Raw genomic sequence first — 22,591 nt, 5'->3', positions numbered from 1 at the left:
ACGCTGACCCTGTCCAAGCTTTGTACCGGCAGCCGTGGTCAGCCGCACTACACGTCCAATTCCACAGTCGTCTGGTGGCCTTGTTTGTATATTGCAATTTTCGCACACCACAGGTGAACTACCGCCAGCATTACATTTTTTTTTATATGCCAAGGGCTGTGGGATGATGTCATGTGTATGAAAGTGTGCAACATTTTAAAATTACTCACAAATTTCCCGGGAAACTGGGAGGCACCTAGAAGTGGCTGTCGAAGAACTTCCTCCATTCCTGTAAGAACAAAAATGTAGTATGCAAACTATTAATGGTGTCATACATTACAAAGGAAACAATCTGAAAAATAAAAACAAATACGTACACCTATTCAAGTGTTATTGAAAACTCCTAGACAGAAGAGCAAGCAGCATTTGGGTACACTTAGACGGCCGCTAATAGTTTTATTTTTAAAAAATTTCACTTCATCTTGGTGCTTTTTTAAAAATTGATTAATGGCAAAAACTCGCCTGTATTTCAACTACAAATTCGTTCACATGGTACTGCAACTGGCTACTCGCACCTAACATCTGGTACAGCGACTGCTACAGTCAGACATGCAGTCACCTGAGACTCAAGCCCCAGACCAGAGTGTAGTCAGTTGAGTGAACATTGTCACTTGATTTTTTTTTTAATATTTAGATTTTTATACTTTACAGTTGTCTGTGGAGCTAGAGAAACAGCTCCTACAAAAACGGGCTTGCCTCAAGAAATGAACTAAAATATTGTTATAAAGTAACAATAACTATCAATCCCATTTCTTTGCTCTGAAGCTTATTTCCAGCCTTTTACATTACAGAGGCAAGCAAAAGGAAGCAGTATCCTATTTTTAAGAATGCATAATAAAAGGGCAATGAATGCTGCCAACAGAAATCCAGTGATAAACACGGAGTCAAGTCATATCACTTTGACCTGGCGAGGCGCTTCTATGGAGTCGCCAAAGTTTGTAAAATGCAGCGAGAAAGGGGAGCCTTCACTTACCAGGACATGAGAGGTCTTTGTTGTATGCACCTCTGGTGTCATCCACATGGTCCCCTTTCTTGAGCATCGCCATCTGCTTTGACTGAAGCTCACACAGCCAACTACTTCCGCCAGACATACCGCTGGAATGCTGCTCCGTCTTCACTTGCATCGAGGCCTCAATGCTCAGGTTCCGGGCACTATCCGGCGCCTTGGGCAGTGAATTCAGAATCTGTGATCTCTTGCTCTGAAGTTCTTTTAGGAAACCACTCGGTTCAGATGCTGCGCTTTGGTTCACGTTGGTGCTGGAATGCCCTAAAGCTGGACTCTGCATCCGAGTGTCACTAAAACTTACAGCGTCCACACCAGCAGCCTTGCTCCCAAATGGTTCAGGTTGCTGCTGGCATGGCTGAGACCAAGAAAGAGCCTGTTCACGCATGACTTCTTCCTGGCCACATACAATGTTCCTCTGATGCATACTGTTAGGGGAGCTCACGGTCATCCCTTCAACCTGTGGAGGGTCAACCTTGGTCAAAAGTGGCCGTTGGGTGTGGCCCCTGCTGACAAAGGCTCGGTGAGGCTGGTGAAAGCCGCAGCGTTTAATGGTGGCAGAGTGATCTTCGCGGGTTTCATCTTCATTCGAAGACTCCTGCTTGATAGCGCGCTCATTTTTGGAGTCAAATATGACGGTATCGTCAAGTGCCCTTGATTCGGTCTGTGGAGAGTCTTTCCCTTCGCGGAGGTCTGGCAGGCTCCTGTTCTTGCGACGCATGAACCCACCCATCAACTTCCTCCTTATCCTGTGCTGCTTCTTCATGGAAGCAGAAGCAGCGGCAGCCTCATCAGTCTCGTGACCCTTCATGCCCGTCGGGTTGGACAGTGTCCGGTGCAAGGATGATTTCTTGGATTGCTCCCATTCACTGGAGTAGTCACTGAACTCGGGGTCCCTCGCCGGTGTGCCATTGGCCTTGCCGAGGCTGCCTGCCGAGCTCCTTGCCTTGGGCTTGGAAGTGACGGTGTACTCCCCGTCGGACATCATCTTGATGGCCAAATCATCCTGACTGCTGGTGTGCCACTGGTCAGCAAGGAAATCTTTGTACACCTCAATGTCCTCCTTGAAGCGGAGGGATGACTGAGAAAACAGGGCACTGTTCTTCTTTTTCGAGCTCTTCTTGGGGAGTGTGGCGTAAATCTCGATGTTCTTCACGGGCTCTGACAGGTCAATGACGGTGCAGGCGCTGTCTCTGCTGCCCTGCCGGGTGTGCTGGCTCTCCCGGTGGCCCTGGCGACTGTGCGTGCTGTCCCGGCTGCCCTGGCGGCTGTGGTGGCTGTCATAGCCAGTGGACTCCTTCAGACGTCGACGCTCGTCTGCTTCTTTCAGCTTTTTGGACAAGTTGGATGACCGCATCACACACATGCTGTGCTTCATCTTCGCTGCAATCAGGGACTGTGCATTGCCGTAAGGTGCATCCATGGCAGCTCTCGCCTTAGCTGCATAAGAAAAGCCCGGAAGGGTTTTGCACTCAGGTCTTAGCCCAGAAAAGCAGAGAATAATACGAGCTGAAGCTTTGGCAGTACACCAAACATGTTTATAAATGCATTAGCTACTAGTGGTAGCTGGCTGCGTCACATAATTTTCCAACAAGCAAAGACCCACAAGAAAGCAAGGGGGATGGGCATGCAGTGATCGAGTGGAACGGCCACTCCCAGGCAATGCATGGACCCAAGGACTCCTGTCTGTAGACTCCTGCATGGACTCCTGTCTGTGGCCCCTCTCCACGTTTACATGAATGTGACAGTAGCCAATCAGTTACCAGGGTATCAAATACTCTGACGTTATATGTAATGCATCACCTTTTGTATGAAGGTAGCGTGTGCTTTCTGGTTAACGAAAAGATGTAGTGCGAAGTGCCAGCACCACAGAGTAAGAGCAAGACAGAAGGGAAACGTCACTTCCCAGGGCAGCCAGATAACATCACGAGTGCTTGGCCTAGGTTAAGCCAGCAGCACCTGTCACAACAGAAGAAACTGCGCAACCACCGCGATCAGCATTTCACCACGCAGCTTCAGAATGAATTGTGGCCGCTATCATTTCATCCATCAGGTGCCGCTACCCTTTCCTGCACTGTCACAGATACGAAGCTTTGTAGTCTGCATTAGTTTCCATTGTGACATTATTTGGTTGTTCGCTTGCGGCCACCACAACAGGCCGTTTCGCCTCCAATATATATTCTTGCTCTGTGGCTGTCACCTAGGTTGCACCGCATTAGCTAGCTCTCTCAATAAGGGATGCATTCTCTAAGTGTATTATGCCCATGTACACGAGACGAGGTGCTGTAAAAATATTAAACAATGTTGTGTAGTCACATCCACATAAAAGCAACTTCTGGCCTATAGTCCAACAAACTCACAGGGGTGCTGAAGTTTACTGGCCTCATAAAGCTAATACTGTAAAGCCTCAACTATAACACGGATTATACCACCAAAAAAATTTCCAGTACAAACTTAAATTTTTGCCAATCAAAAATGTGCTCCTTGATCTTTCTCGTGTCCAGTATTTACCTGCTGCTGAGTCACAGAAGAAGATGGCCATCTTCAGGTCTCCTGCCTGTTCCTTCTCATACGACATTGTCAGGCACCCCTCAGCCTGAGAGCAGAGCTTGTCGCAGTCCTGGGATTCTTCTGCACAAAAAGCACAGCCACCCACATTGTACTTGACAGCAGCCAGGGTGGTACAAGGTTTTCTCAAGTTTACACATCTATGCATTCAGTTAGCGGCACCTGTGATATGCCCTGGAGGACACAATGCTCACCTTCTCCTCTGCTCCCAGTGAAGACGTCATCAAAGACAGAGTCTGAGGCAGAGTCGCTTCCCTGCAGCAGCGAGTGGTGAATGGCCTTCTCAAGCATGTTAGATATGTGCACGGCTTCCGGTATCTGTTTGAGACGTGGGTCTGCCTTGGCCGGAGATCCCGGCATACCCGCAGATGGGTAGCTGTCCGTGCTTGACAGGGAGTACGAGTCGTAGCCCTTGTCCACAAGCATCCCAATGTTGGAGTACTCGTGCTTGGAGAAGTTGTTGACGACACGGCCAGGGCTCCCACAGGCTCTGTAGGGGGAAAAAAAAGAAACTGGTTGACTTGCAACATCCACCGAGCTATCAATGGTGTGCAGATTTGCGTGTTCAAACCATGCACGCATTATGCGCCCTTCAGTTTGTAGCCATACTATGCTTAGTACACAGAGCAAAGAGAAGGATCTTGTAGGTTTACAGTGAGATGTGAAGTTTTTACAAGGGCCTGGGTGCGAAATCGTAGACTCGTCATTATTCACACCCTGGATATTCTGGCCACCGTTTTTCTTTTCAAACGCCTTGCTAGAGTTTTTGACCTCGCTCCTCACTGAACTCCTTGCAGCATTCATCACCACTCCTATCATAAAACGCACTGTGCATTTAATGCTATTGCATGAGCTACTGCTTGCAATCCCTAACAGTGTGGCTTTGCTTTAATGCTGGAAAGCGCCCTTTGCCCAGTTCTCAGCTCTTTCCGCTCTCTAATCCCTGTCGTAGTGCTACAAATGTTTTGGTACTGCTTTGCAGAAAAATGATCCTGCCTTATACGACCCTGCTCAACATTTCTGCAAAAGTCAAATTTCCCATCATGTGTAACACACCTGTATTTATCACCTTAGCCTTTAGATGCATTAAGAAAACTACCTCAGCAAAACACTTTTACAATTCCTTAATAACTGTAGATCGTGGGCCTTTTTCAGCTACAGAAATGTCTTAACGTTACTCCTGCTGAAAGTTCTCTATGAGGCGGTATGCTTACAGCACTGCTCAGCAGAATGACCCTGAATGATTAAAAGAACTGTCAGTTTTTAATGCTGGAAGTATTGCTGGGCCATTTATCCAGAATTTCTGAGCTCTCTTTCTTTCTCACTTAAGCTTCCATGCTAGCAAAAAAAAAGGGGAGTGACAGTGAAGGCATTGCTGTAAGCATCCATCCATCTTTCTCTGCAGCAATCCACTCCACAGTTGTTACATCACTGCTGGTCATGCTGTTTCCTCTGTTGTTAGTCAATCAACACATGTAATTTTTTCAGAGGATCCTTGTTCATGTTATTTCATTTTTTACTTTCACCTTCAGAGATCCTTTCTCACAGTATACCTCGTTAACACTTCTTGCCGCCCTCACTATGCACTACTTTCTCCCCCCGAGGATCCTGCACTGCACAGAATTTCTCTAAAGCTTGCAATTTAGCTAGAATGTTCATACTGATGCAAGTGTGTGCCAACTCGTTTCACTTATTTTTCTTTGCCCCCATATGTAGGGATTTTTTTTTTGCCCTTTCTACTCCTCTGCATAATAGCATGCACGTGCTACCAGCAATGAATGTTTACACGATGCACAGGTGGTTCCTTTACAAGTAAAGCATCATATGTGTGCACAAAACATGAAATCCTCCTCATAGTCTGGGTGCAGCCTCAGTGTGCAAAACACCAAAATGATTTTCGTCCAAATCATGACCAAGCGGGGAAAACTGCAACTCCCACTGCATGTGCCCTATGTGCTGATCGGCTAATGGGTGCCACTAAATGCAGGATAAATGACATCAAGGTGCGCTTGTAAGTACGTATTAAAGGAGTACTGACACGAAAATTTTATGTTCCCCTTTTATTGATTTTATCAATGCTTAATGGTCTGGCGAACCCGAAACAGCACTTTAAATACTCCAGTGTGCGATAATTAATTACATTGAACGTCCTGGAAATCGTTTGTTTCAAATTCCCACGTTTTCATCCCGAAAGGCGCATATGAAAGAATCCCAGCATGACCTCATCGCTTTGTGCGGACGTCAAAACACTGCGGAGGCCGGTGGGGGCGTTGTTTTGGGCGTGCCGCCGCCGGAGCTGAACGGCTGAGCTGCCTGAAGGGGCTAGGCCTACCATTGCAGTGGAAAGTCGATGACCGCTTTCAATAATAAAAGCCCTGATGACGACTTCTATTGCGATTCTGGGCTATATTACCACTTCCTTTCCCGTGTGTGGAACTTTATTTTTGCCAACTGTGCCTTTCTGGGCAGCAGTTATGCCTGTAGCTCTGGCTATGTGCACCCGTTTGTGAATGTGCCGGCGCCCACTCGCCGCTCACGGAGCCGCGCCAACACCCTCTCTATTTTGCTTGAAAGGGTGTTGACCGCGCGCGTTAAGTAACGTCACGAGTTTTTGACGATCGCTGTCCGCGTCACTTCTTTTGGCTAGCACGGGATGATGTCACGCTGATGTTCATTTGCTGAGTGCCGCTCCGCGTGCTGTTCCGTCGGCGCGATAAATGAGATCCAATTAAAGTATGTTCTTCACATCGCAGGCCACTCATATTTCAGCCAGGGTATACTGTTGAGCAAAGGAAGCGAACTGCGCAATAATATTAACGCCGAAAATTGGTGTCAGTACTCCTTTAAATACAGAAATGCTGTAATGGGAAAACTGTGGCAAAGAATTAGAAATATATCTGCGGTAAGTAAATCAAGAAAGTAAGTAAAATCAAGCACTAGGATTTGGAATTCATATTACATTCATAAAACGGCCCCTGGGCACCCTGACAGACATTCCTTTCCATTCTGTGGCCAATAGACATCCCGCACATCTAAAAAAGCCACATGTAAGTAGCCAACAGTACCAACCCAATAATTTAACAAAGCAGCAGATTTGCTAGTGCCCCTTCCTCGCTCCTGTTAACTCTCAACTGGATGCTCACCTCCGGGCACCCCCCGAGGTGTAGTAGTAAGGCCCGTCGAGGGAAGTGCTGCTGGCCGAACTGGCACTGTTCCGGTCGCCACTCCAGTTTCCTGAGTCCCGGCGGCGGCAGGCACCATCCACGAAGTCGGACACCTTGTCCCGCAGAGAAGTTTCGAACGATTCCAGGCTGCTGCTGCTGTTGCGGCTGCCTGGAACCACCGTCGTGCCATTGAGCGCTCGCTGCCTCTGCAGGTGCTGAAGGCTGAGCACACTCTCCACCGCCTGCCGACTGATGTAGGTGCCATTCAGGTCCGGGCCGCCTTCTCCACGCCCCTGCCGGACTATTCGGCGCAAGCTGTCGGTGCACTGCTGCTGCCCGTCGCAGCCAGCGGGCTCAAAGTGGCGCTCTGACATGATCGACGTGTCTGAGTAGGTCCGTGCCCTCGGCTTCATGCCGTGAGCCATGTCCAGGACAGGGAGGGGCTCCTGCATAGCTGAGCGGCCGCCCATGCTGATGCCCTTCTTGCCATACCCGCTCCGACTGCCCCAGGAGAGCTCGTCCCCGCAGCCGCTGGCTCCTGGCTGCTCGACTTTCTTTCCACCCTGGTGGCTGTACCGGTGCTTCTCCATCACGGGCCGCTTCGAGTCTGTCTGCTTTCCTGCAGAACACAGGTGTGGCAGCCCAAAACCATGGAGTCATGTATCCACTTTTGCACAAGCATTCATAGAAACAGCACCCCTCCATGACTTAATGTCCATCTGCAACTCGAAAGCCCACATCTAGTTAGTGCCTCCCTGTTTTGCCACAATAAATGCTAACAATCCTTCCCTCCTTTTTCCACTGCACAACAGGCACTCCAGCAAGCACATGAATGCATTTTCATCATCTAGTCTCAGGTTGCTCAAAAGTGCAGCCAGTTTCTTGCGCATTCATTCCTTATGTACCTTGAAACATTTGACTTATTTATGTGTTCTGACATGAAGTGTGAGAGTACCTGCAATGCCACACGCCCATAAATATGAGAAGTAGAACCGTACACAAATACAAGAAGTCAAGTGTGTGTGACTGTATATAGCTTCAGCTTAACTTACTTTTATCAGTAGCAGGCCTCAAAAAGTATGAAAGTGGTAAAAAACATTCCTTCTTCAAGTGCCCTCAAGCGGTAGCACAGTATACTTCATAAGATGAAAAAATACATGGTTAGCAAATTATTTGTCCCACCACAATAATATATTCCTCCTTGCCTAACCCCCTGACTGAACCCAATGATTCATTTAAACAAGCCATCAGAACATTAGGGCAACTTCATGCCTGCCTCAACATCAAAAATCAAAGCACTATTCATATACAGTCGACTCGCAATAATTCAAACTCGAAGAGACCCATGATTTTGTTTGAATTATCAGAAGTTCTCACATATATAACTCTGGGCACAGTGACAGCACACATTATGATTAGGCATTGATTTTAATCACATTTCTTTATTTTATAAGCATTTTTATACCCTAACTGCACACAAGGTCCACAAGCCGAATACCATGCGCATCACTTTCGTAACCGCCGTGTCGTTTTTCTTTTTGTTTTTGCGACAGTGGCTCACGTGGTTTTCACCGGTTTGACAACTGTACGCTCTCAATCATGTGTGAATGTTTTTTGAGGCCTGCTCGTTGTTTTGGTTTCTCATTTGCATCGTGACAACAGTAAATAGGGCCAGAAAGTTGAGAAACCTCACATTCTACCTTACTTGTGCATCGTTTCAAACGTTTGTTCACTAGCCACGCTCTTTTCCTTGAAGGCTTGAGGTGCTTATTTTTCATTTTTCCTCTGTTAAGATTACGTAAGCATGCAAATTTTCAAATAGTTATGGGAAAGCAGTAGATATTTTCCAACATGGACACGCAAAAAGCACAGATGAACCGAATGACGGTTGAATTAAGCAACTTTGAAATACAATGAAAGGATAGCGGGCCAACCAACAATTCAAATTTTTTTTAATTAACCGAAAGTACGAATTATCAGGGTTTGAATTATCGCGAGTCTACTGTACCACCAACAAGCAGGCACCCTATAAAATAGAAAATTCAATACTAATAGAATTCCTTTGGGCTCACTTTTGTGTTCCGACATGTAGTGTATCACAGAGGTGGGTGCACTAGCGGTGGATACGGGAGTTCCGTTTGGGTTCGCATAGAGCAGGAGAAGAGGTTGGAAGTGACCTCTCCGGCACTTGTCCACCACCTGCTGCCAGTGAGGGCCAATCTGGACAAACAATAAACAGATACACAAAAGTATTACAGCGTGCTACAGAAAGAGGACCCAACAGCTCACAACATTCTTAGCCAACGCAGAAAACATGGTTAGATAACAGACCATACAGTTGAGTACCGCCATGCTGGTGCCCCAAATTTGAGAGAGGCAACTGATGAAATTTCTCTTTGGTTTCAACTTGTACATCAGCGCTTTGTAAACTGTACTAAAGCTTGACTTTGGGCTAGTTGGGTACACATGACACCTCAGGAAACAGCGCGAAAAACTTGGACAGAGAGGGCAAACAGACACGAGCACTCTGGAACTGTGCTCTGGAAATTTAGTGGGGGTCACAACTAGGCACAATGAAGGCTGAATAGAACACTGAAAAAACAACAGGCAAATTTACTCCATTTGGAAGATTGGGCATTTGTGTTTCACTCTTCTTGTACCACAGGAAATGACGCTGCCACGGCCGAGTTAGTTGTGATCAAAGGTATGAATTTAAAATTAATTGCTTCCTTCACAATAATTTGTGACTACTTCAAAGGACAGCACAAAAAACTGGCTGCTTGTAGGCTTACTATTTCAAATAGGTGCAGTCTAACAGGAAGCGAAACTGGGGCTTAGTCTTTATGAAGTATGGTAAAACAGGATCTCACATTTTCATACGCGAAGTGGGAGATACACAATACAAGAAACCTTGGCTAATAAAAGTAAAATGAGAAAGAGACGACTTGCCTCTCGCACAGTGGCATCATCGAAGTATATCCACACACAGAGCTTGGTGTGGAAGAAAAATGTGGAGTAATGTTTGCCGTAGTAGGTCACAATGCCAACAAGATGATGTGTCACTGTACTGGCCCATCTGCTGTCCACCACTTTGTGAAACATCTGAAAAAAGGGTGCGAAGGTTACCTGTGAGTGCAGTTGTGCAGCAGTGAATAATGCAGCTCATCCCCAATGGGCTGCTCTGGCATGCAACACTTGCTATTTTCTCATACTACTACTGATGCTGTTTTCATATAGTGACAGAAAGTGCCTGCTCTTTTCATTATTCTGGTCATTCCATAGAAGTGTCACATCCTCTGAGTGTACACAAGTACTTTTTATTTTTCCTCCAGCAGGACATCAATGTCAGCAATAAAGGTATTTTTAACTGGGTGACCAATGGCTATGTTTGAGCTGTTGGTAGTAACATTCAAGCTCCACTGGGTTGCCTACTTGCACACCAGGAAGCTAGGTTACTATTAAAAGCTCCTTTGTTGGCCCAGTGTCACGTTTTAGCTTATCCACCAAAAGTAGTACTTCCGCTTGAGCTTATCATCAAGTCTGCCTTGCGTGCTTGTGTATCGCATTCACAGAAGTGAGCAGAAAAAAGCACTGTACTCCTTTCAAAATGTGCACTTCACAACCTCCCCATTGTAAAACCATGTATAACAGGAGAAACCTACAAAGGAAACTTTAAACAATGGCTCATGTCACTATGTGTTGAGGGACAAGTTGAATGCTTCTTTATTGTTAACCGTTTGTCCCAATAAAGTGCCACAGTCACAGCATTTCATTGGGCAGTCAGCACATAAACCAATGACAGGCAAGCAAAACCGTGAAATTACCTCGTCCATATTTACAGTCATCCCGATGCTGTCGAGAACATCCACAATGTGGTCAACACTTGGCCTCTCGGAGTCCCAGACCAAGCCAAGACTCACTGTAACGAGTTTCGAGGGAGCAGGCGTCAGTACTGAACACTGAGGCAATACCATACACTCAGTATTGTATTGAACATTGGGGTAACACCATGAACCCTAAAAATCTACGGGTCTGCTTGGTACACTGCACCTGAGTGACCAATTGCTGCATCCAGGGGGAGAGTAAATTTAACGAATAATTGATGCCAGACGCATGACCTGACCCAAAACTGTGATCTGCACTGCGGCGTCACGCAATACAAGATGTCATGTTTGTATTGCATCCTGTCACAGCGCAGACACCATTTTTTTGTGGCAAATTGCACACTGGGCCTTGACATTGGCCTACTCTGCTCATTCAGTTGCAATGATTTGTCACTAAGGTGCAGTGTGGTGAAGCAGACTCAAAAGGGTTTTATATGGCATATCTGAAAGGCTGGTTTCACGGCCTGCACCTTACCTATGTCGGGTCTGTTCATGAGGGTTTTGCATATCTGAATTTTGGCTCCGCAAGTGCTCTGAAAACAGAAAAAGAAAAAAAAAATGCACATACCGAATTACTGAAATGTTCAACTTTTTCCCAGATAGGTGGACAGCACCAACACACAGAAACACAGAGGGCAAGGACACTATGTGTGTGTCTTACCGGGCAATCTCTGATGTCACCCATTCCACCTGCTTTCCGCAGCAGCTCGCCAAATGATACTGGCTTTTGCTCCTTAGCATGTACAATAGATGCCTGCAAGCTGAAATGACAAATGCGGAATTGCATACGATGAAGCCTCGACGGGGGCAAGAATGTGAACCACCATACACACTGCTGCACTAATACCGTACCATAATGCGGAAGCCGAGACATAGTGAACCATCTGAGTAAATGGCAGTGGCTCTGACGATGCTCCACAGATGTGACACACAGTCTGAAAACAGAGGTATTGTGCCCATGAACAACGGGGGCCTCTCGAGAGAGGAAAACCACATGCACGTCAGTGAAACTTGGCAATGTCCGTATTCACCTGTTCCACAAGTGTCATGGCAAACTTCTGGTGAGGAATGCAGTGACCAACACTACACATATCTTCAACTTCTTGGCTTGCAATATGAAAGTGAATGCGCTGAAGGATATTCTCCTAGAAAAATAGAGGTGCCGTAAGATGTGTTAGGGACCCAGATGTGTGAATATTAGGCAGACCAGTGCAGAACTGCTTTTGTTTAGCCACAAGCTTCCTTTCACGTGTGCTTTCAAGCAATAGTAGCAAAGAGGAGAGCGCAATTGATCGAGCTCTTTCGCTGCAGTCACAGTCGGTCATCATTGACCTTCTGAAAGGTCTTGTATAGCTCAGGCAATTCACTTACGAAGCATTCTGCAGCATCATCCATGAAGCCCAATTGAAATCTCCTCTGGTCAAAGAAGGTTTCTGCCAATGCCCGACGTAAAGCATCAGGTGGAAGGGCAGACTCTTGGCTGTACTGGAACTGGGCGAAGAGTTCCTGCAAACAGCGTCACGAGTCCAGTTGAAATCACATTACACAACCGAAAACACAAAGACACCTGTGTCCTACCTGACACCACACAAAATCGGTGCCATGATTCACTTACGAAGATATAAATTGGCACAAGTAGTTATAGTACGATTAGAATTCTTGATTACTTTGCTCAGGCTGAAAACCTGTCATTCACAAAATGCCCTTCAATGGGTTCCTCCTGCCAGTGTTTCCTTTATATACTTTCATCTGCACTAAGTGTGAAAATGGAATGCAGTGCATGGGTATCTCTCGAGACTTTGAAAGTAAGGCAGTTTTGCCTAAGTATTACTTCTATTAATACTGTGAAGAGAAGAGGAAGAAGCTGGCAGTGGTGCACACTGCAAAGCCTGATCCTCTGAAGACAAGAAAGTGGAGCCCAGCACGCAACCCTAGGCTCGTGTTCTCATGGCCATCCATTAAATCATTGTCTCATCTACCCTGTTCACCTCAGTTGTCCTGCTGCAACATGACAATACTGTGGTTTAATAAGGTTCGCTCTGGGCTTTCAGTAACTTTACTGCGTATGGAAGCACTAAGCAATAAGTAGCAATGCATTTAATGGCTTCCACAACACATTTTTGGCAGAACATTACTTTTTTTCTGGCAAACAGACAGTGAGGACTTTTGCTTTCAAAAAGAACGGGCCATGGCACCACATTGGTGAAGCCATGCTCTGCCAGTAAGTAAATTGCCTTGAATGTGCCACAAAGGCTAAATGCTACTCCCCAGTTGTGGTGGTTCAAAGTGGCCTTCATAGCAGTGTGCCTTTCACACTACCACTGAGACTACTACTGCCACTACCAAAAACCATTGCTACTAATCCCCCTACTACCCCCAGCAATAGCCCCACTTTCACCAGTACTACACCACTACTATAGCTACAGCCAATACTACTACTATCACTACAACCACCAACAATACTACTGCCAGTATTGCTAATAAACATTTACCACCATTTCCACCACCACTGATAGTGGTAGTAGTAATAGTAGTGGTAGTACTAGTAGTATTACTGTGCATTTTTTAAGGAGCTGTAGAGCTGCACACCCACTGACGAAGAACACCACCAATGTCCATGCAGAAATGCTTCACATCCAATATTCACACCAAACTAATCCACCCTGCTTAGGTTGTTCAGCTAATCACAATTCATGACCACTTGAACTATGAAGACGGTACTACAGGACTGCCCTCATCGCTGGTGACAAGCTTCCTACACTGACGCAGAGGCCACAAGCATGAAATGCACAATGTGCATGTGGCAGTTGACAGAGCAATAACAAAGCCGACAAACGGACGACGGAGCAGCAGCGTGCCCTGAGCGACGCCATCTCTTCGTTCACTTCACAGCCGGGACTGGTGCCGCCAACAACACTCCTGGCAGCACAAGCAACCACAGTGGCAGGGGCAGCCAAAATGGCTAACAAAGGATTGCGTCACTCAGGCACACGTCATCCTGAACCAGGCGTTGCTGATCGACATTGCCTGTGCATGCCGGTGTGCACTTTCCAAAATATAATCGACAGCTGTACAAAGCAGGCGGTTTCTCCAAACTTGTTACTCCTGCTCACAGGCCATTTCTCATCCTGACGTGCCATAGTTTAGAAAGTTTAATACCAATTTCAAGCCTATAAGTGTTCATCCTGAACAAGCAAAAGCTACCTTTATAACTCACCTTCAGAGCACAGAAGATGCAGGAGTCTGTCATGCATATGTGCCCACTCAAGTCTCGGAAGCTTCTCCTAAATATATCCAAGTGCCATAAGACCTGAAAAATTGTAAAAAAGAACAAGCACAAAAGTTAAAACCATGTAAAATGGTCCGTCGGCAGAATTAGATTGTTTTGGCCCGTCCTTGAGAGCCGCTTTGGGAATATGTACAGAATTATTGTTTAGGTGAGCTCTCATAGTCCGTTGGGCATTTGCTGCACCCAATCGAATGCAGTCAGGTTGGGCAACCAAAGCCCAGCTACAATAACAGCACAGTAACAAGTGTAAAACAAATGTCCAGCTCAAAGAGCATTCATAAAAGTACCTAGAAGAATTCTAGTGCACCCCATTGTAGCAAGATTCAAACTAAACGACTTATAGCGCAACACATTTTTTACCTCTAAGAACATTTTTATGACCGAGCTGCACAGGTAGATCCAGACTGCGTTTTGTGTGGCTGGGTGATGCCTTGACGGGGCCCTTGAGTATACTGTGCCAGCAGACAGTGCTGCCCTGGGATTAACTCTACACAGCAGGCACATCATGCATAGTCTGCTTTCCTTTTTTTTTAGCACTGTTCTTTGCTATAGTTATCACAGCGAAAATGGTTAGCATTTTCACTGCTGCCATGAAAAGAAACCCCATGTTATGAGCAATATGCTGCATGTGACACCCCGAAAAATTGTGAATATCTCTGAAGCATATGTAGGAAAGAGTGAACAACCATTTAAACAGGGGCTTACAGAAATTTTCAGAAACTGTGTTTCTGGGAGAAATATATTTCACCATCCTTTTGTAGCGTGAGCTACACTCGCCGAGGTTGAGCAGTTTTGCGTGGCTCCGGGAGAGCCGCGCTGCACATGCGCGAGGAGCAGTGACGCCACACAGCACACAGAACGTTGCTCGCTGCCCGCCGTCTCTCACACACCCCACGCGCCCAGTGTCTTTGCCGACCTCAGTTCCGCACGTGGCGGCCCGGTCCACTTGATGACCATGCGAAGGGTGGTCGGGTGTCACAGCAACAGCGGCGTGCACCTGTGGAACCAGCTTAGGTCTGGGGCGATTGGTGATGCAGCGCCGGAGCCGCTTGATAAATATATATGTGTCACATAATGCGTGTACCGTGTGAGTGTCATTGAAGCAGCAGTAAGCATGATAATCAAGTTAATCCTAGACAACCAGGAAAGCTAAGAATAACCAGATGAACCTTAGCTCACGCTACGTATATCCTGGCATAGCCGAGCTAAGCCACTGCTAATTTTTGGGGGGAGGGGGGGTGGGCATAAAATTTGGAAATAAAATCCTTGAGCTGCTTGAAACTGTTGCTTCGTCTAGGCTTGCACCTCCTATTCTGAGAAAGTAATGAAGCCCTCAACTTGGTCTGCGCTCGCCGTGCTGGCACTGACAGTAAATCGGATAGCGAATGTGCGGACATTGCAATGCTGGAGCTGTGATCTGCATTGGCAAATCAAAGACCCCAGCTGCCCCCACCAGCTGAGCCGGTGCAGTCGAGTCAGAGACCAATTGTGCTTGCTCTCAGGGATCAACTTAGCTCGTATCAAACGCTCTTGGGCTTTGGAAATTTACTAAGGTAAGTAAGTAGCCTACTGTCTCAGCATTTTTACGTTGAAAACTTATGCAAACTCAGGTTTTCATTTTGTGTGTGACCAGCCAATTTCCCAATTTTTCAAGGACATAAAAAACTAAAAGATTTTTTCCCCTAGAAATTGCACAGCTTTTTTCCTTTTTTTCAAAGGGTTCCCTTATCTATTCAGACCAAGCAGTATGTCAGAGAATGGGCCTCCTTGATTATCAGTCCCAAATTGCAAGCGGACTGCTCGAGACACAATCAGATATTTTATTTTCACATGTTTCAACGTCAGGGAGGGAAACTGAGGACCGCAGTGTAGCAGTAGGCTCAACATTGAGAATCCTGTATTTTGAGGGACCTTACTCAATATGCCTCTGGCGGAAGTATTGAGCGGTGGCATGGTAGTTGGTCCTAGAGCCACTAGATCAGGCTAGGCTTCAGGTCCTTCACCTGACGGACAGACGGTGCAGCAGGCCCACATTATTGACAAGGCCTGAGGGCTGAGAGTAATCCAGCACTGCCCGTTTTGTGCTGATCGGTCAGATCCACTCATCATTTTAATAAATGCAGTCGGGTACACAAAAAGTGTCACTGATGTGGGTCTAATCCCTTGTGCCCCATTCCACGGTCAAATTTCTGTAAGTCCATACAAGAAATTGATTGATTTGATTGATTGTGGGGTTTAACGCGCCGACGCAACGCAGGCGATGAGGCACGCCGTAGTGGAGGGCTCCAGATTAATTTTGACCACCTGGGGATCTTTAACGTGCGCCGAAATCTCGTGCACACGGGCATTCAATACAAGAAATAATGACGCATTTCAAAGTGCACGCAAACACAGCGCAGAAGCAAAATGACTTTTATTTGCCGTGATCACACTCTAAACTCCCACTCGGCTGTTAGCAGAAGTGCAGTCGTGAATAATAGAGCCAACATTTGCCGTCTTTGGGCAGGAAAGAGGGGGACGAAGATGGGAGAGAGGGCGGCCCCCCGTGTCATTGGACGAGCCTGTAGTGAACCGAGGCAATCTGTTCGCGGGTTGGTCTGCGACAGCAAATGGATCGCCGGCCACACAGCGTCTCCGTGGTAGTGACGTCCCCCTCTGCCGTTCACCTTAATCATCGCAGTCTGGTAATAAGACCTCCGGGGCTGGTTGGAAGCCCGGGAGACCACCAGAGACGCGCGGGGGAGAGGGGGGCGCGCTGTGTCACGTCTGCCGCTGATGTCTCAATCTTGCCTGCGAGGAAGCGCGCCTGTTTTCGGGCGGCCATCACCGGCCGGCGTCGTCTTCGATGAGGTGGAGCGGGCGGCCATGACGCGCACGGCGGCCACTTTTACCGGCCCCCGCCTTATTCCGACTTCGGTGCTTACTCGCAATGCTTCTCCGCGGTTTCCCCCCCCCCCCCCCCCCCCTTCCTGTGCAGGAGAGAGGAGAGCACGCACGGCCGTGCGTTTCACGCTTGATGCGCGCAGGTGGGTCCACGTCCAAGCCCACCTAACCTACCTTCTGCCGTCACGCCTCGCGGGTTGCCACCGTCACTCTCGCCTGCGCCGCTACAACCGCGCCAAAAAATAACAACAAAACGGAGCAATCGCACAGGTGGAGCGTGCCGGACGCCTAAAGCTTTAAAGAACAATGGTCACACAAAGGCGGACAGTCCACATCAGTGAGCGCTCATGGTGGCACTGCGAACGCCTCCCATTTGGCGAGGTGAATGCTTTTTCCACGAAAAGGCGAAGGATGCGATTTTCCTCGGTCTCAGCAGCCGTAGACGGTGCATCGCAGGTTAGCTTTTCTTTCGAAGATATATTCATATACCCTCACGGGCACACTCCGCCTGAGTTCGACGACGACGTTAATGAAGAGCGAACACTTTGTTGCCTCCCAAGAGAGGGACAGCCATCCGGCAGCAAGAGCGGGATCAAGAGAGATAATTCAGTCTACTCATCCACCACTGTCTGTCATCCCGCGCATCCTTGTCCGTTTGTGAGGAGCGGGTTATGACGGCGATGCAGACGGTTGGCGCCTAACATACAGCCCTTTAAGAAAAAATAAATACTTGCGGCGCGACATTTATTGCCGTTAACATGCAGTTGCATTTAGCCCTGACTCAGTGTAGGCAGTTGTGCACGGGCGTGTTTGCAAGCACGCTGCTAATGACCATTTCAAAAGGTTGGGCGGGACTAGCAAAAAAAAAAAAAAAAACTGCTCCACTTCGTCATTACGCATGCGCACTTTCCTCTGATTAATGCGTCGGCAGAAAATTTTACCACACGAGGCAACCAAGCCGGTCATAGAGGGGGCGCGGGCAGCCAGAACAACCTTAGGATTCTGCGTCCAGCGCTCCGCCAAATGCGCGCATCGGCTGACTGGCCAGAGGATGCGGCAGCAGCACATTTGGTGTACGGTCCCTCGCTGCGGTAACCCGTCGTCGGTCACCTGAAGCCCCTCGGCGCCACTGCAGCCTCGCTCCGAGACGCTTGCGAGGAGAAGAAAGAAGCTTTCTTCCTCCCTCCGTCCAAAACCAGCCAAAAAGCAACCTGCGCCCGACGGACCTGTTTTCTGCCCTCGCCCTCCTCCTCTTCTTCCACTTTGCGGCGCGCGAAGAAAGGCCGCCTCTGGCCGGAGAGCCTCGGCCGCCATCTTGGAGCGTGCTCTCGTGCGGCCGCCTTTTCTACGACGCGCTCCGTCCATATGTTGCTGCCGCCCAGGGGGTCAGCTACAAAGCCTCGGACGCGAAGCAGTCGACTGGCAGGCCACGGTGTGCACGCACCAGCGACCATACGTCGCACGATGGAACTAGTCGAGCACAGAAGACGAATCAGCACTGAAGTATCATTAGTGCTTTGCCAGTGCAGATCGCCCAGTTGATTCATACGGCACCTCAGCGGTGCTAGGTTATCATAGGGCCAACGGCACGTTGCCTTGAAAGGCCCTTTGCAATGCTTACTCAGTTCAGCCTATATGATGACAGATCCGCCTCCTGGGCAAATTAAATGTCCGTGCATGAGCAAAAAAGTGCCGAAATTTGCGGGTCCAGATCGCAGAGTACTTCTGTTTTTTGTTGTTGTTTGTTTTTGAAGCCTGGTGCAAGCTTTTGTCTCACAAACAAGACTCGAGTTGCCATAAAAAGTAGACATTAATTTGGACAGCACGTTCTATTTCGAAACAAGTCGAAAGACGGGGATGTGCACCGCTTCAGGTGTCCCAGGACACGTACGTTCCGAAGATTTCGTTTCCGTAAGGCTGACGGGCACTGCGAGGCCATTTCTTGCCCAGTGCCAGCACGAATGCAAAGCGGCGCGCCTCCGCGGCGGGGGCAGCCTTGAGCGCGACGGATGGCCTCCTACACGGAGGCCCTAGAATGACAACCGAGCTGCCTGCCACCGACGGCCTCCACAAGTCCGGCACCACACTTGCTCGCACAAATACAAGGCAGGCCAAACTCTCTGTGTCTTTTTCGCGACGTTGTCAGCCTGAACATGAAGTCGTAGGGGCGGCCGTTGCTGACAGCCTGCACACGGCTTGTTCTGGCTGATAAGTCTGCAACGCGCTTGTAGTAGTCATTCACGAAGGTTATATTACCGTCATAACGCTAATTACGATTCTTCAGCAAACAATGTGCGCCGGTGTTGCATCCAGTGCTGATTCGCACGGATAAGTGTGGAACCAGGGCAGCCGGAACGTCATCTGCTGTGAGATACAAAGCGTGAGCAGTCGATCTCGACAGCGTGCGGTCTTCGCCGCAGCTTTGTTCTTTTTTTAGCTGCGTTTCTGTTCTCAGGGTTCGGCCGAAAGCCACGGCGAGAACGAAAAGAATGGTAGGAGAGGAAATCAGCACGAGCGAAGCACACCGAGGAGGTAACAGCTGCGCGGGTGCGTGCTCCGTGGGAAGGGGCGCGTCGGCCGCTTTCTTCGCTCCCTCCCCGCCCTTTCTTGCTCGGCAGTCCCTTTAAACCTCTCTCAGCTTCCGGCGGGCGTCTCCAAGAAGCGGGGCGAAGACGCGGGGCTGGCAGCGACAGGTGGGGATCGGCGTCCTTGCCCGTGGTTGCGCCGGATGTGGCAGTCGCGGCGGCGATCCGAGGGGCGCCTTCCAAAAGGCTTCTTCGCTTGCGGTCGGCCGGCTTGCAACGTTGCTCCGGCCTGAATTTCGGCTGGCAGCGGTGTCCTTAGGCTAGCGATTTTTTTTTTATTGTTGTTACTATCAGCAGTACCAGTAGTGTTACAACAAAGCCTCATCCTCTCCCAGAAAGCCGATTCGAGGCATACATACATGCGGGAACGAGTCGCTCTGACCAGCGTATTGCTCGATGTCATAAAGTTGTCGGTACAGGAAATTAAAAAAAAAAAACTGGAAAGTAGGGGGGGGGGGGGGGGGGGGGGCACTTGGCTGCTCTTTTTCCTCCCTCCTCTTCCCAAGGTTGTTTGTTTATAATTGCACGGCACATCCCAAATACTTCCCACGCTCGCGGACGTTGGTACAGCTGAAACCCGAGTTTACTGGATACAAATTTGCGAATATCCCGATTTTATTAACAAATTCTGGTTGCCCGGCAGCTATATACTGAGTTATATGTACTCCCCTGACGATCGCACTCTATCTCACGGACCTTTTAACAAAGCGGGCCGAAAAGTAGTACCGCGGTGTAACGTTAGTGTGACCAAGATATGCAACTCGCGAAGGAAAAAGACACGAACGAACAACTATAGTAGAACAGGCGGGTGCAGTTCTCTCTGTACATACAAGATGCGCCATGTGCGACCCGGCAAGGAGTGTGATGAGGCTGTTTTCGCCATGAGGCGCTTTAAAACGTCATAACGCCTTGTTTACGAAACAATAGACAAACGGTTAAATGACGAACTTTTCTGCTACGAAATAAATTCGCCGTTTACTTTTTTGATGCATGGCCTGCCTAGCGTTTCTCGATTTTAAGATATCCCTGACTTTACGAAAGTTTCGGCGCCGGCAGCGTAAAGATTTCACGCGCGTAGTAGTGTAGCAGCACTGGGTGGGTGTGCTAGCCACTAAAATCTCTATCCAGAGTTCGACGAAAGGGAAGGGGGCACGCCTCTTCCAACGCCTCGAAAACAACTGTCGTTGGAAGAGGCGTGCGCCACGTCAGTCACCACCACTGAAGTCGCAACTGGCTGTGTCTGCACTACGAATGCTTTTGGCGTCGACACGACGACGTGAGCACCGATGCCGATTAAAAGACAAGCCGTGCGGCCCTGGGATGTTTCGTACAAACCGTGCGGTTAACAAAAAAAAAAAAAAAAAGGAGGCGGTAATAGCGCGGGAAACGCAAACTCCGCACGGCGAGAGCATTCTTGGCAGTCCTTCCACGGCGCGGACGTGCCGTGAAAATGGGCGCGCGTTCCTTTCTTGCGCGTTCCTTTCTTGCGTTGCGTAGCCAACCGCGCAATTAAAGTACGAGTGTACGGGAGCGTACGTAAAAGGTATCCGATGCTGCGATTGAGGCGAGACTAATTAGACGCCAGCCAGCGATTGCCTTCCGCATGCAAACGGGTCACGGTAAATTTTTTGTTTTTTTTCTCTCTCTCCTCTTGGCTCGATGTTCGCACATGGGAGTACACAGAGACACATCCCACGCATTCATTGAGTCTATGCCAACCGTTACGATATGAGATACGATTTTATATAAACCACTCGAGCATCACGCGACATGCTCGCTTTAACGAACCCACGGAAACATCGAATTTCGCCGCGTAACGAAAATTGCATTTGGACTTGAAGGCAAAGCTGGAACCACCGTAACCGGCCACTTCTGGAACTTCTTAGTACGCGCGACTGATCGCTCGAGAGAAGGGGTACACTAGCCACGTTGCTATGCGCTACGATTAATTTACTTTTAACAGCAGAGCTGTTTAGGCTTTTAGTTGCGCCGTCGAGCGTTACCAGAAAACTAAGACCAGCCAAGCGCACGTCAGCGGGCGCCTCGTCAGAAGCGCCCGGCGTCGTCCAGGCTTGCTCGTGGGCTTGCGCAACGTGAGGAGCTTGCAAAAAGAAAAAGAACCGAGCGCACGTGAGCGTGCGCCTCGTGAGGAGCGCCCGGCATCGGCCAGCTCGACCTTCGAGAACACTCTGCCCAGCGTTCGTGGTGTGATTTCTCGCGCGCTCCTCTACTCGCCAGTTCACGCCTGAAGTGGGGAGCACAGACACCGATTTCGCGCTACAGACGCCGAGTTCGCAAAGCCGGTTGCCGCGGGCTCTAGCGCGTGCTAACGCGGTCCACTTTGGGAGAGATGTGAAAGGCTGTGGACAAAATGATCCCTGCCTGCCAGTAATGGAGAACTTTCAGCGGCAAGTTCGGAAATCCACGAGAGGTGCAACGGCGGGGTCTCCGACGAAGGGAGAGGGGCCGCTGCAGCTCTGCTGTTTCTCCAGCCTTGCACAAGCTGCGCCAATTTCTCTCTCTCTCTCTCTCTCTCTCTCTCTCTCTCTCTCTCTCTCTCTCTCTCTCTCTCTCTCTCTCTCTCTCTGCATACTAATAATAAATATGCTATAGAACGCATAAACTTTTTGATCGCGTGCTTCCGATGGTCCGTCAGACACAACAAGCCCTAATATTAAAGCGCCACCCAAAATTCGCTATACTTTCTCCTGACTCAATTTAAACAAGGTTCGAATAAATTAAACGAAAGCTAGGCAGGGATTTTTTACAGCTCAGTTAGTCGGTAAATATTCTTAAGCGAGAAAGCTGCTAATTCGCAAAATTAGATCACTGAATTTATTATCGAGACTAGATATTGCCATTACATGCGCGAGGACGGTTACACTAAATCCAGAACGACCAGCGGGACAATTTCGCACGGTGATTAAGAACTACGTTACCAGGGCCACATCGTGCACGGAGCCGTGGGGCTTCATATGCTTTCCTAAGAACAGGGGATAAACTTCAAGCGATACTAAGTTGGTTTTGTGCTAGAGGAGTAGGAAGATTAGATTGGAATTGGGGGGTGGGGGCGGGGGCGTCGCAGTAGAATCTCCAATGGCCGACGAAATCTCGGGCAGAGATATAAGGGGTATGTTGGACTAAAAACACTGGTTGCTTCCAGAATAATATATCAG

The 22,591-nt window shown here is 48.5% G+C and overlaps 1 protein-coding gene across 2 annotated transcripts in view; it reads right to left on the bottom strand.

Moving 5' to 3' along the window:
- Ec (ubiquitin specific peptidase echinus) overlaps window positions 1–22,591 on the bottom strand; it is a 58,277-nt gene that overhangs the window by 5,160 nt on the left and 30,526 nt on the right. For both annotated transcript variants that reach the window (XM_077683375.1, XM_077683382.1), the window contains exons 3-16: window positions 13,876–13,968; window positions 12,030–12,164; window positions 11,690–11,803; window positions 11,511–11,593; window positions 11,320–11,419; window positions 11,134–11,191; window positions 10,599–10,693; window positions 9,724–9,876; window positions 8,847–8,994; window positions 6,754–7,393; window positions 3,805–4,100; window positions 3,554–3,673; window positions 1,013–2,482; window positions 210–268 (exon numbers count right to left, since the gene is read on the bottom strand). In XM_077683375.1, the coding sequence (XP_077539501.1) occupies window positions 210–268; window positions 1,013–2,482; window positions 3,554–3,673; window positions 3,805–4,100; window positions 6,754–7,393; window positions 8,847–8,994; window positions 9,724–9,876; window positions 10,599–10,693; window positions 11,134–11,191; window positions 11,320–11,419; window positions 11,511–11,593; window positions 11,690–11,803; window positions 12,030–12,164; window positions 13,876–13,968 (3,564 nt within the window). The remainder of the gene's footprint in view (window positions 1–209; window positions 269–1,012; window positions 2,483–3,553; window positions 3,674–3,804; window positions 4,101–6,753; window positions 7,394–8,846; window positions 8,995–9,723; window positions 9,877–10,598; window positions 10,694–11,133; window positions 11,192–11,319; window positions 11,420–11,510; window positions 11,594–11,689; window positions 11,804–12,029; window positions 12,165–13,875; window positions 13,969–22,591) is intronic.

The sequence above is a fragment of the Haemaphysalis longicornis genome, unplaced genomic scaffold (assembly GCF_048455015.1).
Source record: "Haemaphysalis longicornis isolate Haplotype H1 unplaced genomic scaffold, Haemaphysalis longicornis Haplotype H1 scaffold_1, whole genome shotgun sequence".
NCBI lineage: Eukaryota > Metazoa > Arthropoda > Arachnida > Ixodida > Ixodidae > Haemaphysalis > Haemaphysalis longicornis.
The sequence above is the reverse complement of the archived record's forward strand: the minus strand, read 5'-3'. Positions and strand labels throughout refer to the sequence as shown.